The sequence below is a fragment of the Tamandua tetradactyla genome, chromosome 3, assembly GCF_023851605.1.
Source record: "Tamandua tetradactyla isolate mTamTet1 chromosome 3, mTamTet1.pri, whole genome shotgun sequence".
Taxonomy (NCBI): Eukaryota; Metazoa; Chordata; class Mammalia; order Pilosa; family Myrmecophagidae; genus Tamandua; species Tamandua tetradactyla.
Window position 1 is genome coordinate 95,746,704 of NC_135329.1, and position 18,443 is coordinate 95,765,146.

Sequence of the window (18,443 nt, forward strand, 5' to 3'; positions counted from 1 at the left end):
AAAGGTCATTTAACTCTCCACTAAAACCAAAAAGCTACATTGTCCTTCCTTCAATACTAGGTTGGACCAATCTGGTATAATTGGTTTCCAATTACAAATGCGAAGGTGAAAGAAATTTCATATTTCTTTAGTTTCTTAAGTCTGATCATGAGTGCTATCTGGCTTGAAATTCGATTCAGTCATTATTGTGGTCCTCTAGCCCCCACCTCAAGGTTGTGCAAAGGTCCTGGGGCAAAGTATTCCAGGAAACTAGTGTTCAGTTCACACTCCTTTCCTAGAGATGCCAGTTGGCTCAATCCATCTGGTCCCAAGAGGCTGGGCAACCTGGCTGCTCCCAAGCCCAGTGGAGGCCTGGGGTTTTGGGGCTGAGTGGTGGTACTTGCTTGCTTAGAGCAGTTTTTCTCCCCTGAGACCAGGCCACCTCCCCAACATGCAGACACCTGCCAGTGGGGGTGCCTCCATCCCCTTTCAGCCTTGGAGAGTCACTCCAGCTCCCCACCTCAAGCCATTTGGCAAAATCTCCCTGACCAGCTGAGGTGTTCATCAAGGACTGAAAGAATTTGTCTTCAATCTACTTCTGCTTTCAACCCTAAAAGTTTGCCGGGCTGGGAAACCAAAAAGCCTCCACTATCTTGGAATGAGAGGAAGGGAGGAAACAGAGAACCACATGCAAATTGCCGTCTTCATAAACCGTACTGTCCCCTTGATCTGGGGACACTGCAGAAGGTCAGCAGTGTCTGGGAGCTATAAAGCAGACCCTGCCACCTCAGACCCACTCTTGGGCCCTGCTTCTAGTCCCAGCTCAGTCCATTGTGTCAAATACTTTTCTGCTCTCGGCCAGTCCCAAGCCGAACCACAGAGGGTCCATGGAACACAGGACTGCACTGCGGCCAACTGGTTTTCATTCTGTGTACTACCTCAAAGCAAAATGTCTTCATTTTCAAAATGATCTAGAAACAAATACAGGGTTTTGTAAGCTATTCAAGAGTCAGCATTGCCTGATTATGGTGAGACCATCCAGCATTCAGAAAGGGGGGAAGACCTCATTCCCATGTCCCTGTGGCTGGGGTCACTCTGCTCCCAGAGCTCTGGGAACTGCTTTAAGACTTGCCGTTCACATGCAAAAACAGTTTTCCAGCCCCCCAAAGCAGATTCTCTAATGCAACTGGTTAGGGAAGGAATTTGTTTAAGTAACTCACTTAAGCCAAACAAAGTAAGTTGAAATATAATAAACAGTATATATGGAAACTTTTAACGAAGTTTGTCTTGTAAAAGAATATCTTGAAACTGCTTTCTTCACAATAGCCAAAGGTGGAAGCAACACAAGTGTCCATCGACAGAATAATGGGAACAGAAAATGTGGGCTATACACACAATAGAACATTATTCAGCCCTAAAAAGGAATGAGGTTCTGATACACAATATAACATGGATGAACCTTGAAAACATTATGCTAAGTGAAAGAAACCAGACACTAAAGACCACATACTATATAGATTCCATTTATATGAAATGTCTAGAAAGGGTAAATCAATAGGGACAGAAAGCAGATTAGTGGTTGCCAGGGGAGGGGGAGGGGAGAAGACTGAGGAGTGGCTGCTAATGGGTGCAGAGGCTTTTTTGGGGGGATGAAGAAAATGTTCAGGAACTAGATAGTGAATAACAGTTGCACAACAATGTGAATATAATTAATGTCACTAAATTATACAGTTAAAAATGGCTAAAATGACAGATTCTATGATATATACATGTTACCACAATACAAACTTTTAAAACAATTTTAAATGCATCGTAATCATCACCCACCCAACCCCAAGTCCAAACAAAAACTTCTTGCTACACCTTTCAATCCTCAGCTTTACAAGATAATCTTCAACAAATAAGCAGGGGCATTTTCCAAACCATGTTGACACAGTATTTTTGGAAGTAAGAAAGACTATAGTGGTACAAATGACTAAACTTAGGGATTGGTTTTGCAATACTTCCGCATCAGCATGTAAGATTTATTTTACAGGTAAAATTTCAGGTCGTAGCAATTCCATGACCACTTTTTTTAAAAGACTTTTTTTTTATTGTATAATATAACATTATATACAAAGCAAATAAAGAAAAAAGCAATAGTTTTCAAAGCACTCTTCAACAAGTAGTTACAGGACAGATCCCAGAATTTATCATGGGCTACCATACCATCATCTCAGATTTTTCCTTCTAGCTGCTCCAGAACATTGGAGGCCAGAAGGAATAGATATATTTTTATCATCACAATCGACTTTTTTTTGTGTGAAAAAATAACATATATACAAAAAAGCAATAAATTTCAAAGCACAGTACATCAATTAGTTGTAGAACAGATTTCAGAGTTTGGTATGGGTTACAGTTCCACACTTTTAGGTTTTTACTTCTAATTGCTCTAGGATACTGGAGACTAAAAGAAGTATCAACATAATGATTCAGCAATCATACTCATTTGTTATACCCGACCTTCTCTGTATAACTTCACCACCACCTTTGATCTTTCTCCCATTCTTTAGGGATATTTGGTCTATGCCCATTCTAACTTTTTCAAGTTGGAAGGGGCTGTCAATGATATGGGGTAGGGAGATGGAACTAGCTGATGTTCTGGAGAGGCTGGCCCCTCTAGGTTTCAGGACTTATCTGGTCCAGGGCCCCATCTGGAGGTTTTGAGTTTCTGGAAAGTTACCCTAGTGCATGGAACCTTTGTAGTATCTTATATATTGCCTCAGGTGTTCTCTAGGATTGGCTGGAATGGTTTGGTTAGGAGTTATCAAGTTATAATAGGTAGCAATGTCTAACTGAAGTTTGCGTAAGAGCAACTTCCAGAGTATCCTCTCAACTCTATTTGAACTCTCTCAGCCACTGATACCTTATTTGTTACACTTCTTTTCCCCCTTTTGGTCAGGATGGCATTGTTGATCCTATGGTGCCAGGGCCAGACTCATCCCTGCGAGTCATCTCCCATGCCGCCAGGGGAACTTTCCCCCTGAATGTCATGTCCCATGTAGGGGGTAGGGCAATGATTTCACTTGCAGAGCTGGGCAGAGAGAGAAGCCACATCAGAGTAACAAAAGACGTTTTCCAGAGGTGACTCTTAGGCATACCTATAGGTAGGCTAAGCTTCTCCGCTAACCTACATAAGCTATACAAGAGTAAGCCTCAAGATCAAGGGCTTGGCCTATTGATTTGGGTGTCACTAATGTGTGACACAGTATCAGGAGTTTCCCCGGTGGTAAAGTTTAATAGTTCCATATTTTTTCTCCCATCCTTCAAGGGACTTTGCCAATACTTTTGATTATCTGCTTAATATATTCTAGGATGTATCCAGGCATTACATTAAGCTATACAGGATCAAAGGCCCTCATTCTTATTCTGGGCTCCCTGTGTTTCGATTGTTCAAATGAGCTATCCAGACAGGCTGAGTTAGATTATGTGCTACAGAAAATTTAGGTTCTGGACAAAAATCTTTCTTCCTTTGGTCTGAAAGAGTAGGTGAGGTTCTAAAATATCCATGACCACTTTTGCATGCCAGTACAAACACTCCATACTATTTACAAGCTGTAAGCTTTGACTTCGAGCTAAAGTACTCCTAGATAACTCGATAGGTGGACAACCCACCCACTAATCACAGTCATTAACAAACGGCCCAGCCTATCTCTGCCTCTGCTTTCAGGCCTTCGGCAGACTCTGCTGACACCTGGTGGCTGGCAGAGGGAAGGTGTGGGCAAATGGGGAGCAGTCCCCCATTAGCAATCTCTGTACCCATTTGTTCAACTACCTCTCCATTTTAGTAAGCTATGTCTAGAGAATAAAGGGATGCTTTTATTCTTACAAATGCAATTTTAAATTGCTAATTAGTTCATTGTTCCTGAATGGGAAAAACTCCAACCAGAAGAAAGGAGATATGGAAATGGAATGTTTGGCCGGTAATGTGTTTAGGGTTAACTGCATCCAAGGGCCAATTTGGGAAGGGACAGATTCTTGGAAAATGAAAAATGCTTCCTTCCCTGGTTCCCAAGAGCACTGCTGAGCTGAGGAGTTGGAGCTGATAGTTTAGGAGAGAAAAGTGGCAAGGAGCAACACATATCTGACGTGCCAGGAAAGACCTGGCCCTATCACACAATGTGTGATGTGGGGTAACCTCTCATTCTGTGTCTAAATTTTCCCTGTATGATGGGATTAGTAAATAGTCTCTTTTAGTAAAATAACAACATGACTGTTCTCCCAAAAATAGGCTACCTGTAGGCCAGGCACCAAGCCAGGCCATCTTGCTGAAGCCTCTGACAATTCTGTGAGGTGGGTATTATTACCCCATTTAACAGAGGGAGAAGCTGAGCCCAGAAGATTGAGCGGCTTCTCCAAGGACACATGGCTAAGCTAATGTCAGCGTTTACATTCTTCCAACCCAGAGCTGTCGGACTTTAAAGCCATTGCTATCTCCTCCTCATCACGCCCGCCTAAAGCAAACACAGAAAGATAAATAATTCCAGTACATGTGAAAGTGTGCCATTTGCCTTCTTCAATTTGTATAATTTTAAATGTCACCACAAGTTCACTTCTAGGTCACTTTTAAAACAAGCAACTTTGCTTTAAGGCAAGTGGGAGAGAGGGATCTGTAATTTGAACAGTTGTAGAATCCACTGCTCAGTTTTCTACTCGGCTTTCCAGGGACAGTTCAAACAGAAACAAATGACAATCTAGGTCACTTATCTTGCCTATTATGAATAACCACCACAGCCTTTTTTTTTCCAGTTGATAAAAAAGCCCTTATATGAGACACAGGATTGCCTCCAGGCATACGTGGGAATTGCATGACAGAGAGAAACTGTCAGCTGCATGACAATGCAGGTGCTGGTAGAAACAGATTCAAGGTGGGGCTGGGAACTTACCTGAGCTTGGTCATGAATTAAAGCTTGGTCAGTCAGCACTGGTTTTTTTCCAGCCATGTGTAGCTATTCCAGTGCAGATGTGGAGAAGACAGAGAGTGGAATTAAACTGTGTGTGTGTGTGTGTGTGTGTGTGTGTGTGTGTGTGTGTGTGTTGGGCGTGGGGTGGGGTGGGGTGACCAAGTTGGGGAAGGGCTAAGGAAAATGAAAGTCTGCACAAAGGATTATGATGAAGGACCAGAGGATCTAAAATAGGTTTCAGGGGAGACAGTGAAAAGATGGGAGGATCAACGGATTTTAGGTGGTGGTGATGGGGAAGGGGTGGGGTCTGGTGCTGGAGGTGGGGAAGAGGGAAGAGATGGACAGTCAGAAAGTAGTGGTCAGAGAATGGGAGGTGTTGGGGACCAAATCACGTCCCCCAAAGAAGGCATGTTCAGGTCAAACCCCTGGCCCTATGTGAGCCCACTCATAAATAGGACCTTTGAAGATGCTGTGAATTAAGCTGTGCCCAAATTAAATGAAGCTGGGCCTTCATCCAATATGACCAAGATCCTTATAAGCAAAGAAAATTGGACATAAAGGGAGAAACCACAGGGAGCAACCAGAAGCTGGAAGTCAATGGAACTCAGAACAAACAGGGAAAGACGGTGCCATGTGCACTGACACGAGACAGAAAAGCCAAAGAACCCCAAAGATTGCTGACTGTAGGCCAGCCAGAAGATGCCAACCCCGGGAGGAAGCAAGCCTTCTAGTCTCTGAAACCATGAGCGAATAAATTCCTGTTGTTAAACCAACCCGTGGTGTGGAAACGAAAACAGGAGGCTGGGGACATATTGCTTTATTGCTGATGAGTGTGGCTAAGGTATGGCTGTAGGGGCAGATGGCTGGCCCAGGAGACAATAAAAACACTGTAGTTGAGCCAGTCAGTGGCCTGAGATACCCCAAAGTATCAGAATGCTTGTCTAGGTCTATAATGAATTGTGACAGGGGCACTGGAGAGAGTGACAGTGAGCCAGAAGCTACACCTCGCTAAGGAACAAGGTGGGGTGGGAGTGGGGGCATTGGAGGTGTGTGCAACAGGGAGAGGTGGGGAGGCAATGTAGAGTCTGAAGGCATTACGCTCAAAGTTGGGAGTTGAGAGGGAGGAGGGAGGACACTAATCAGAAAATTAAATGAGATTGTTGTGCTGTGCTAACTAAAATTTAACACTAAAAGGATTGAAGACAACAGCTCTTGGGACTTTCCAGCTCTCAGTTTCCACCAAGTGGCCATGGAGGGGAAGAAGGCCTTGCAGGCATCATCCCCTACCACCAGCCATAGTCCTGTGAGAGCATCAGTGCCCCGGCTTTGACCAACCACGAGAACATTGTTATGGGTGGAGGCATTTTTCCCACACGTTGGACTTAATAAAAATGTGGGTGACCTTAGGGGAATGGTGAGAAAGAGGGAAAATTCAACCTCCCCCTTTGGAGAAGGCCTGATATTCTCACAAGCAGTGAGGATAACAAAATTGATAGACCGAACCCTCAATCTTGGGGTTCACCTGTATGAAACATCCTCGCAAAGAATAGGCTTAACCTACTTAAAATTAGGCCTAAGAGTCACCCCCAGAGAACATCTTTTGTTGCTCAGATGTGGCCTATCTCTCTGTCAGCCAACACGGCAAGCAAACTCACTGCCCTCCCTGTCTCTATGTGGGACACGACTCCCAGAGGTGTAAACCTCCGTGACAACATGGCACGGAAATCCTAGAATGAGCTGGGACTCAGCATCAAGGGACTGAGAATACCTCGACTGAAAAGGGGAAGAGAAAAATGAGACAAAATAAAGTATCAGTGGCTGAGAGATTTCAAATAGAGTCGAGAGGTTATCCTGGAGGTTTAGTTCTTACACATTATATAGATATCCCCTTTTTAGTTTAAGGTGTATTAGAGAGGCTAGAGGGAAGTGCCTGAAACCGTAGAGCTGTGTTCCAGTAGCCATTTTCTTGAAGATGATCGTATAATGATATAGCTTTCACAAAGTGACTGTGTAATTGTGAAAACCTTGTTCTGATGCTCCTTTTATCTGTGGTATGGACAGATGAATAAGAAATACGGATTAAAAATAAATAAATAATAGGGGGAACAAATGTTAAAATAAATTGGGTAGAGGGAAATACTAGTGGCCAATGAGGAGGAGGGGTAAGGGGTATGGTATGTATGAGTTTTTTCTTTTTTCCTCATTTCTTTTTCTGGAATGATGTAAATGTTCTGAGAAATGATCATAGTGATGAATATAGAACTACGTGGTGATATTTTGAGCCACTGATTGCACACCGTGTTAGAATGTTTGTATGGCAAGAATGTTCGTGTTGTATGGATCGGTGTTAATAAAAATTAAAAAAAAGGAAAAACATGTGGGTGAAAACACTCAAGTCTCTCAGGCAGTATCCCCCAAACAGTCCTATGACATCATCTGGGACAGGAAATGGATTTTCTCCTTAAATCTTTGGCCTTGGAATAACGTTATTTGCTGAACATTCGCATAAAGAGCCCTGTAAAGATGAGAGTGGGGTCACTGTTACCTGAAGACCCACAATTTGGAGCAGCCTAGCACATGCCCCATGTTTCTTTTAAATCGTTACACGATCATGTGGCTACTTGGTGGTCCAAAAACTTAGTTTCTGAAGATCATTATCCAAACTCTACTATTATTATTATAACTCAGAATGCACATGAAGGAATAGGGGATGGGTCTCGGTTCTGAGCCACTGAATACATGTATCTCTTCAGATGGAAAAAGAAGTCCAAAGCTGTGCCTTCCTCACCTCCCACCCCACTCCAGAAGGCTGGAGGTGCAGAGTGAAGGGTGGAGAGCAGCACGGGGTGTCCCGCTGTGGTCACTGTGAAAGCCACGTACATGTTAGAGAGAAGACACTTCCCAGGTCTGCAAAGACCCGAGGCCCACTGTCTTCAGGATGGAATTCAAAATACAAAAGGCAAACAATGAAGTGAATATTCTACTTACTTCCATTACCTTGTCTAATCTGACTAAACATAAGCATTTCTAAGAGGAAAATGAGGTAAAACTGCCAGAATTGATCATTAGAGCCTGTTTTAGTTTGCTAAATGCTACCAGAATGCAATATACCAAAAATGGAAAAGCCTTTATAAAGGGATTTATTAAGTTACAAATTTACAGCTCTAAGGCCATAAAAATGACCAAAATAAGGAACCCAGAGAAAGATACCTTGACTCAAGAAAGGCCACTGTGTGTCACATGGGAAGGCATTTGGCTGGCATCTGCTGGTCTTTGTCCTTGGTTCCATTTCTTCCAGCTTCTGATGCCAGGAGTTTCCTCTCTAAGCATCTGTTGACCTTCACTTAGCAACTCTGGGACACAGCTCTAGGTTCTGGCTTGCTCAGCATTTCATGGGGAGGTACATGGAGATATGTGCTGGGCTCTGCATCACCACATGTCCGTGCCTAGGCATCTGCTCTGTCAGTGCTCCAAGCATCTCCAAATATCTGTGTCTGTGTCAGCTCTCTAGCAACTGTTTTCCAAACATGTGAGCTTCCTCCAAAATGTTTCCCCCTTTAAAGGACTCCAGTAACAAGACCCACCTTGAGTGAGAAAAGTCACATCTCCATCTAATCAAAAGTTCACACCTATAATTGGGTGAGTCACATTTCCTATGGAAACAGTCCGAAGTTTTCTCCCTAAACCATATGTTTCCCCCACCAAGACTGGATTAGAAAAGAAAGCATGGCTTTTCTGGAGTACCTAACAATTTCAAATCAGCAGAGTCCTTCCTCTAACACACACATGCACATACCCCATGGCATAAGCACCCACGCGGAGACATGTACGCATACATGCACATATGCAATGGAATCATGTCCCCCCAAAAGATACATTTTAGTCCTAAACCCCAGTCCTACAAATGTGAATGTACTTGTAGATAGGGTGTTCTAGTTTGCAAGCTTCCGGAATGTGAAATACCAGAAATAGAACAACTTTTAAAAAGGTGAATTTATTAAGTTGCAAGTTTATAATTCTAATGCCGTGAAAATGTCCAAATTAAGGCACCAAGAAGAGGTTATCTTCACTCAAGAAAGGCTGATGAAGTTAAGGGTTTCTCTCTCAGCTGGAAAGGCACATGGTGGAAACATGGCGACGTCTGCTAGCCTTCTATCCAGGCTTCTTGTTCCATGAAGCTCCCTCGAGGGGTGTTTTCCTTCAGCTCCAAAGGTCTCTGGCTGCATGGGTTCTCAAGCTTTTTCCAAAATGGTTCTCTCTTAAAGGGGTCCAGTAAGCAACCCCACCTTGAATGGGTAGAGACACAAGTCAATGGAAACCACCTAATCATAAATTACCACCCACAATTGGGTGGGTCATGTCTCCATAGGAACAATCAGAAAGGTTCCACCCAGCAATACTAAATGAAGATTAAAGGCTTTTCTGGGGTACACAAGATTCAAATCAGCACATAGGGGTTTGATGATATTAGTTAAGATTAGGTAAAACTGGATAAGTCTGGGCCCTAGTGCAGGTTGACCAGTGTCCTTGTTAGGAGAGGGTATTTGGATACAGAGCGATGGAAAGACTTGCTGACAGACAGCGAGTAAGCAATGCTGCCACAGCCACCAACCAAAGAACACCATGGACTGTTGGTCACAAACCAGAAGTCAGGAGGGAGCATGGAAGGGCTTCTCCCCTTCAAGAAGAAGTGTGGCCCTGCTGACACCTTGAGTTCAGGCTTACAGCCTCCAGAGATGCAAGAAAATAACAGTCTGTTCTTTCAGCCACTGGTGTATAGTACTTTGTTACAACAGCCCAGGCAGATGAAGATTTAAAAAGTGGTTCCCCAATCCCAGACGTGCCTCCCACATGTGCTCTCCCCTCCCCTCCCTTCCCCTCCTCAGCAGTCAGCAGCTACTCTCCCAAGGGGCCCAGGCCAGGCCACCTCTCTGGGTGGCCCAAGCAGCAGGAGCACCATCATCCCTCCTATGTGTGTCTGGAACAGGCTGGAAAAGAAGAGAAAGTAAAATCTTTTGCAAGTTCCTCAAACACACATAAATCTAGGCCTAGCTAGGGCCAGTAAATTCCTTTGGCACGAGAAGAGAATGTAAATTCTCTACAATCACGAATGGCAAGAAAATGCATATAGAAAGGGTCCCAAGCAAGCACCCTGAGAAACCCTGCCTCCTGGCCTCCCAAGCACATCTCTCTGTGTCCCGACTCTCCTTGTTTACAAAGACTAGGAGGCACGGGCTCTGAAGCCAGAAGAAGGTACACTTTGGCCTGATGCCAAGCCTTGGGCAGGATGCTTAGCCTCTGTGGGCTCTGGGGTCTGCAGCGCCAAAACAACATTGATGTGGCTGTACTGCCGAGGATACATGATAAATGCTTCTTTCTGCAGGTATGACAGGATTCCTTGGGGATGAATTCTAAGAGGAACTACTGGATCAATGGGATATGTGCATTTGTTATTTTAATAGATGCTGCCACCAATTGCTTACCTCAGTGACTGTATACAAATTTACATTCCCACCAGCACTGTAGGTACATGTCACTGCCAGTACTTAATAACCAAACACTTTACCTTTTGCCAATTTAATGAATGAAAATAGTAGCTGGATGTTTGAATCTGAATTTACTTGATTAACGGGATATGCTTCTTTTCACAAAAGTTATAAGCCATAGATTGTTTCTTTTCTACTAATTTCCCCTTTACAAAATGTGCCCCCTTTTGTTGGACATTCCTTTTCTTGTTGATTTGTGAGAGTTCTTTATATATTCTGAAAGCCAATCCTTTGTCTATTGTGAGTGCAAGGAGTTTCTCTTGGTCTTTCTTGTCCTTCAACAATTGTTTATGGGGCCTTTTGCAACCCAGTTTTTCATTTTGATATGCAAATTTAGAAGATCACTACAGCATCTAGATTTTGCCTTTTAGGAAGGTTTCTTTACCCCAGAGTCCTAGCCAAAATCCCTACTTTCTGCTAACAAGTTTGTCATTTTGTATTTTTGTGTTTAATCCACCTGAAATTCATCAGTTTTAAGGTCTAGCCATGTACTAAATAAACAGCCCTTCTTTTCTACACTAATACCACTTTTATTATATACTACATACTACTTTTATTATATACTAAATGTCTATATCCAGGTTCTCTACTCTGGTCTATTTCCTTCATCTTTTTGTCTATTTCTGTATCAGTACCACACTGTTTTGATGACTACAGCTTTATATTTTGTTATCCGCCCCTGCCCAAGCATCTTTTTTTATTTTCCAAGCTGATCTTTGCTATTTTTGCACATTTACTTTTCTAAAGGAATTTTAAAATCAGTTTGTCAAGTGCCAAGAAAAATCCTTTGGGGTTCTGATTGAGATTGCACTAAATTACAGGTTAGATGCAAACCAACATCCTTACAACACGGAATCTTCCATCTACAAACAGGTAATATTTCTTCTCGTTTAGGCCTTTTCTGTCCTCTAATAACATTTTAGAGTTTCTGTGCACATTTTATTTTGGTTCATTATCTAGCACTCCAGAATACTAGTTCTAGTGATTTGTCAGTTGATTCTCTTATGATCAAATTGTCTGCAAATGAATGTTCCATCTCTTTGTTTTCAATATTCGTGCTTCTTATTGCTTTGCTTCTGTTACTGTATTGGCTGCAAGAAGACCTGCAGAACCAAATTGACCAGTACTATAATGTGGTCATTTTTATCAGGTATGGTATGTGTTTCGCAGGTTGGGTCAAGCACTTCTCCATTAAGTAGGTATTTGGTGGGTGGCCTTCATCACTTAAAGCCAACCTTTCCTATTGCTACATTTTAGTCATGCATGAGTCTGAATATCATCAAATGCTTTTTCAACTTCTATTGATATATGCATATTTTCCCCCTTGAATGTATAGATTTTGTGAGTTGACAGGTTTTCTACTTTTGATCAATCTTCCATTCCTGGTAAAAGCTCTTTAAAGTCATAATATATATTTTAATTTTTTTCTTCTGTATTTATAAGGAAAATAGCCTATATACCACTTTTATAATAAGGAGAATACATACACACACATCAAAAAAGGGATTGAGAAACATATTTTTGCACTGTTTGTTAAGAAGAAAATGACAGGTAAAGATCTGTTTAATTTTACATAAAATAGAAACCTTTGTATGTAAATTGGATGTTTGCAAAAGGAACAAATGGAATATGTTTTAATCTGTTCTACTTGCTGAATTCCGTATTTGGGCTAATGCTGTCACCATCAATTCATCACTCCAGCAATAAGACTTGAAGCCTCCACTCTTTTATACTCTTCCTGCCCAGCCACTGCCAAGTCCCAAAGAGTCTATCAGTCACTCTATATCACACCTCTACTGGGAGGCCAAGGGGCAGAATGGATGAGGGTCAGAATTTAGCACTACCTGGCCTGGGTGAATTATTTTACTCTTTGAGGCCCGATTTCCTCAGCTATAAAATAGACAAGTGACTATCAAGGCTAAAGAGTAAGGATAAAAATTAAATGAGGTAACATATGCATGGTACTTAACACAGTGCTTGCCATATTCTGCCTGATCAAATGTTAATACTATCCCAAGAACATCTCCTCTCTGCTCCTTCCCCTTGGCCACTGCCTTACATCAGGACTTTCAGTCTCCACCTATCTGTGACACAGGTCTTCCTCTCTTCTTGCCATCTGGACACTGCTGTCAAAGCTCACTTTCTAAAATTCATACTTGATCATGTAATTTACCTACTTAAACTCTTCTGCTGGCTCCCAACTACCTAGGAGATAAAGTTCTAAGTTCCCAATGCGACTTATAAATCCTTTTATAATCTCCCTTGATGGCCTCCTCTTTCTTTACTCTACTCCATGTACTTAGCACTCCAGTCCACTGAAATTTGTACTCTCTACTGAAAACTCCAAGCTCTTTCCTTCTCTTCTCTACAAGCAAAAATTCCTATTTAACCTTTAAGACATGCTCAAGCAGCATTTCTTAAAAATAAATAAAAGAGCTCTGAATTCCCACACAGAATTAATATGCCATCATCAATTCTCCCATGGCAGTTTTCACCACTAAGGCATTAAAATTACTTGCTTATATATACCTTTCCCCACCACTCAGGGCAGAAACTATCTTATTTTATGCTTTATTACTTCTGTTATTTTTTATATGTCTTTAATCTTTATTGCCTAGGTCATTTGTGCATTCAGCACTTTGTTTAATGAATGAAAATATAAATAAAATAAATAGAATTTGTTTTAAAGCAGGTTCTATTACATCTTCCAACAAAGTAAAGAATGTTCTGCTCATGTTAATCAGACTTTTGGTTGACTTTTCTTAAGTGAGATTCTCCCACAATGAGACCAGTCTGTCCTATTGACACCTGTTAAGGGCTCATGGAGTAATTCTAGAGTCAACTAACCTCTCTAGAAGACCTGATTAGGTACAAGCTGGTTGAAAGTCCTCTTTGAAACTACTACGCTCTCACTTTCAGGTGCTTGTTGTCAGCCATTATCAGGACCCAAAGATATATTGCTATTTTGAAAGAATGTTATCTTCTAGGCTGTGGCTCTTATTCTCAATGAACACTTTTCTCTGAGAAGTGCATACATCCTGCAATCTCCTCTCTCCAAATAAATGAGTTTGGTTCTATTATAGTTTGCTCCCGAAGTCAGGAAACACAGTTCAGAAAAAAAAAAAAAAATCAGCGAGGTTATTTGTAAAGGCTGAGATACTAAAAGAAGAAAAGAAGTAACACTCTCACACCATAAAACCTCCCTAAGATACACACAATTCAGTCTGCAGATGGTGGTATGATGGCGGTATGTATCACTTCTTGAGTTAAAAGATGGCATTGATGGCTGTAATAGACTTTTATGATCTCTGTTAGGTGAGGCCAGTAAAGAGTTGCTCTAATTGAAAACTATAGAGAAAATATGAAATAGGATGACTTAAGTCTTATCTTTTTAAAGAATCCAACATGCAAGTCACCAAAATAACCCCTAATTATTAAATTTTTAAATTTTTATTGTATGCTGTATGGCCAGGGTCACATTTTATTCTTTTTCCATGTGAGTATCCCATTATTGCAGCACCATTTGTTGAACTTTTGTTGGTTTCTCTGTTTTCTTTCTTTCTTTGCTTGTTTGTTTGTTTTTTGGGAAATGTATGGGCCAAGAATTCAACCCAGGTCTCCTGCATGGCAGGTGAGACTTCTACCACTGAACTATCCGTGTACCCCCAATCCTTAATTTTAGGATTAAGGATAAATAATTTTAGGATTATTATTAAGTCATAATAACAAATTATGACTAAAGAAACTAATACTCATTTTGATTTTTGAATAACTTGCACTTTTTCCCCCTCACAAGTAAATCTATTATTTTACAATGAGAAAGCAACCAAAATGAGACTTAGAGAGAGAAAACTCAACCACAGATTTTAGTTCAAATAGCAGATCCTGTGATTAATATTTTTAAAAAGATTTACTTATCAATTTGAAAAACTCACTAGTGGAATAAAGAGCTTACTGCAGGAATGCAAAAAGGAAGTCTGTATGAAGTCTTCACCAGGATGAAATGGGATTAGCTTTGTAGTTCTTATAATCTTCTTCACAGAAGAATGCAATTTCAGTTTCATTGGCTGAAAAAAAAGAAAAACAGAAAATGGACCAAAATTTGATGTAAAGCTAAATTTTAAACAAGTATAGAAATCCACATTGCTTTGAGTCAATGTTTTAGAATTGCTGTATATGCTTAAAATAACTAAGCATTTTAGTTACAGGTTATAAATGAGCTGCTTGGTGGTACAAGACAGTTCACCAAGTCAACAAGAAGTTTAAGTTGTAGTTATAAGAATTTAAAACTCAAATAATTTAAAAGTAAAAAGAAAAATAACCTAAAACACTAAAAACAGGACCTAAAACAAGAATCTGGTTTCCAGGAAATCACAAAATGACTCATTTATATTCATCTTTACAGTCCCAAAAAATGATAAACTTGATTTTTTTTTTTTTTTTTTTTTTGCCAATCTGCTACTTAGTTTCTGAAGGAGGGGGAAAAAAAACGCAACTCTATTTTTTTCTCTGAAATTAGCCTGTAGGTATAATTATTTAATACTTAGAGGATCAGTAGAATATTTTACAGATCACTTTACATTCTCCCTCATGACCCATCAAATATGTGTCTGAAGAAGTTAATTTTTTTGCCCTGCTTATGACTAATTCATGAGGCTTCAACAACATGCAAAGTGAAAGACACAAATTGGCTTCTACGACAATACCTTCAAATACCTCTAATTATTCACAGGGGACGTGGCATAGCTAAAGGACACACAAGGTTCAGAACAGTCACAATTCTTTCAACCTAGTGGGTCAAGGACTTCATCTTCTAAAACAATAAGTCAGCAACATTATTAATTCAGGCTGGAGACAAACCGGATGGAAAGCCTTCCAATTATTAAACATGCAATTCTTTAAGGTGTTGCGCCAACAAGTTCCACATTCGTCTTTTAAATTAAACCAGAAGTTAATTCAGTCTACTTGGCTCTTACAGAAAGAGCAAAAGGGCCTTCAGAATCACGACAAGAAAACAGACAAGATATTTGTAATGAATACTGAGCACTCAATTAACATACACTCTAAAAACAGACAAGTAAACTCTGCAAGACAAATAAACCGGATAATAATTAAGGGTGCTGAGGATTACACTGGTCTCTCGGTTCAACAACTGTCATCTCATCATCAGAATTTATCACAAAAGAACAAAATTAAAGAACTTAGCATGACACTTCATTAAAAATGTTTTGCTATTTTTAAGAATATCGGATTTGATGTTTCTTAATCATAAGTAACTCAAACTCATTGTAGAAAATATAGAAATGTAGGGAGAAGAAAATAAAATCACCTCTGGTCTCATATCCTCACTCTAGTCTTACTATACCTCAAAGATTAAATTTAATCTAAGGCAATGAAAGTCAGATTGCAAACTCTCATCATATTGAACCTGCGGGGGGACATAGTAGAGAGAAACTGGGAATCAATGAAGAGAGCCTGTAAACAGATGTACCCTGAATAAAACATTAAATTAATGTAGAGTTCAAATTTACAAGAAGACAGCATTTAAAAGAACAGCAAGAGGCTCCGCACTTGGAGTCAGTGATATGTTGAAAAGGGGGCTTCAAAAAATTCAGAATTCAAAGATGAAATACTGGGAGCTCTTTCTTTCATAAATGTAAAAAGTTCCTGAGGATGTTTTTTTAAGGGCAGCATGGCCATAGATGGACCTATCACAGCAATAAGTGATTCTAATGGAAAATGAGGAAAAGCACCACAGAGAAGAGTTTCATCTGTGTGTTCCTTTTACGAAGAGTTCTACCACGTAGCACTCCACATTTAGCACACCATGCTATATGTAATGGCCATTTTCACTTCCTGCAGCTGACAATTATCTATACTTCTTTTGAGAAACTAATGGCTAGTTCAGCATTTCAGTAATGTAATAAGAGGCTCAGAATAAGCTGATATAAGGAAAGGACTGACAAAGCACTTCATCTGGACAAGTAAGCTCTCTTGGGTCTCATTAACTTATAGATCAATCCATTTTTATATAGTATTTATGCCATCGTTCATAATACACACTCAAATTGAGATAATCTAGGGTAGAGATCTTATTTTCAGACAATGGCATTTTTTTTCAGAAACACGATCTTAAAATGACAAATGGGTTAAACTCAAATACTTCAAGCTGACTAGTTTTCTTTCACACTAGCAAACTGGAAAGCAACACAACTTAAAAAATGACTAAATGGTTTTTATGTTTCCCTTTAAAAAATAAAACATAAAATGGATTTTAGCTTTCAGTAATATGGTCTCAAATAGAGATAGGATATTTTAAAAACCTAAAACTCAGTTGAAAATGTTTGAGATAATGATTTTATTATATACTTATGCTGTATATTTATTTGCCAATTTAAGCGGAAATGAATCACAGAAGATTTTCAAGACCTTTCCATCAGCCTTTCCACATTGTCCCTTAAAGTCTTGCTTACCAGATTCTCTTTAAAATGGCTCGGGGAGTCTACCGTGTGCTGGTCCCCTATGGCGCCTGGTTTTAAATTAAATGTGCTGCGAGCACAGTATACTCGGATGCACAATTCCAAGCTTGGCATGTGACTGAAATGAATGTGCAATAGAAAAATCCAACAAATACACTGCCTGCTCATCCTTTCGTCTTACTATCAAATGAAATGAAGTCAGAACCCTCCAAGTACATTTGAGGATCATTTTAACACTGACTCTCAAGTTCCACAAAATGAACACAAGCCAGGACATTCAAACTTTGGATATAAAATTAATAATTGCATACCGTTTGCAAACAGTTCAGGCGTATGTGCGCACATGTGCACACACTCATTTTTAACAGAAAAAAAGAAAAATAAATCTAAAGGATAAAATATTTAAAAAAATAATTTTAAGTATAAAACCCTACAAAATTCAATGTGAAGCATTAAAATCGTCAACTAACACCTCAAGAAATCCATCCATCGACAAATATTTAATGGGTGTTTTCTAAGTCTTTAGCCTCACATTCGTCAGCACCAAATTAGTACAGCCATACCTCAGAGATATTGCAGGCCAGTTCCAGACCACCGCACTAAAGTGAATTTCACAATAAAGTGAGTCACATGGATTTTTTGGTTTCCCAATACATATGAAAGTTCTGTTTATACTGTAGCCGATTAAGTGTGCAATACCATTATGTCTAAAAAAGCAATGAATACCTTAATTAAAATGTGACACAGAAACATGAAGTTAGCACATGCTGTTGGAAAATGGCTGGGACAGATTTGCCCAGTGCAGGGTTACCACAAACTTTCAATGTGTAATAAACGCGGTATTTGCACAGCGCAATAAAATTAGGTGTGCCTATATCAGGCACAGCAACTGCTGCTGCAGAAACCAGACTGAAACATAAACATGCACTGACTTGTGGTACAGATATTAACAATCAGGGAAGATTTTAATGTGACATTAATACAGGTTATTGCAAAAAAAAAATATGTGAAGGAACAGGTCTAGTTTACATGGCAGCTTGAGACCAAAAGGACAAAAGTTTCATGCTCTCTCTCACTCCAGAAATATAACCCTATCCTGCTAAGTTTCACAAAATTCTAATCTACAAGTCATTTAAAGCTCTTCACAGCTGAGTTATACTTCTAAGTTTTTACCAAAGGAGTTCAGCAATCCAGAGAGAGGTTACAACTATAATGCTTGTTATTTTCTTCTTGCTTCATATATCTGTTTTAGATCTGAGTCTGAAGAAAATAAATAGCAAAGTCCAACCTTTGATAGACTAGATGCATGCCTGCAATTTCCACACTGGCGAGGGGAGGGCAAAAAGGAAGAACAATCTATGGAGGTGTTCTCTATGATCCCTTCCCTTGCTCTAGAATCCCAAATCCCCTGGGCCCACTACCTTTTCACTGAAAACCAGACTACATCGCTGTTAACGATGGGTACCTCGACATACCATCAAAGAAAGAAAGAAAAA

The 18,443-nt window shown here is 40.1% G+C and overlaps 1 protein-coding gene across 8 annotated transcripts in view; it reads right to left on the reverse strand.

The window, feature by feature from the left end:
- Positions 1-8,897: 8,897 nt before the first annotated feature.
- The window catches only part of C3H2orf76 (chromosome 3 C2orf76 homolog), a 92,760-nt gene continuing 83,214 nt past the window's right edge, over positions 8,898-18,443 (reverse strand). For 5 of the 8 annotated variants that reach the window (XR_013172658.1, XR_013172656.1, XR_013172657.1 and 2 more), the window contains 2 exons: positions 14,404-14,535; positions 8,898-9,208 (listed from right to left, as the gene is read on the reverse strand). Coding sequence is in view for 3 of the 8 variants with exons in the window: in XM_077153558.1 (XP_077009673.1) it covers positions 14,459-14,535 (77 nt within the window). In the remaining 5 variants the exon portion in view is untranslated. The other 3 variants (XM_077153558.1, XM_077153559.1, XM_077153557.1) reach the window with 3 other exon arrangements.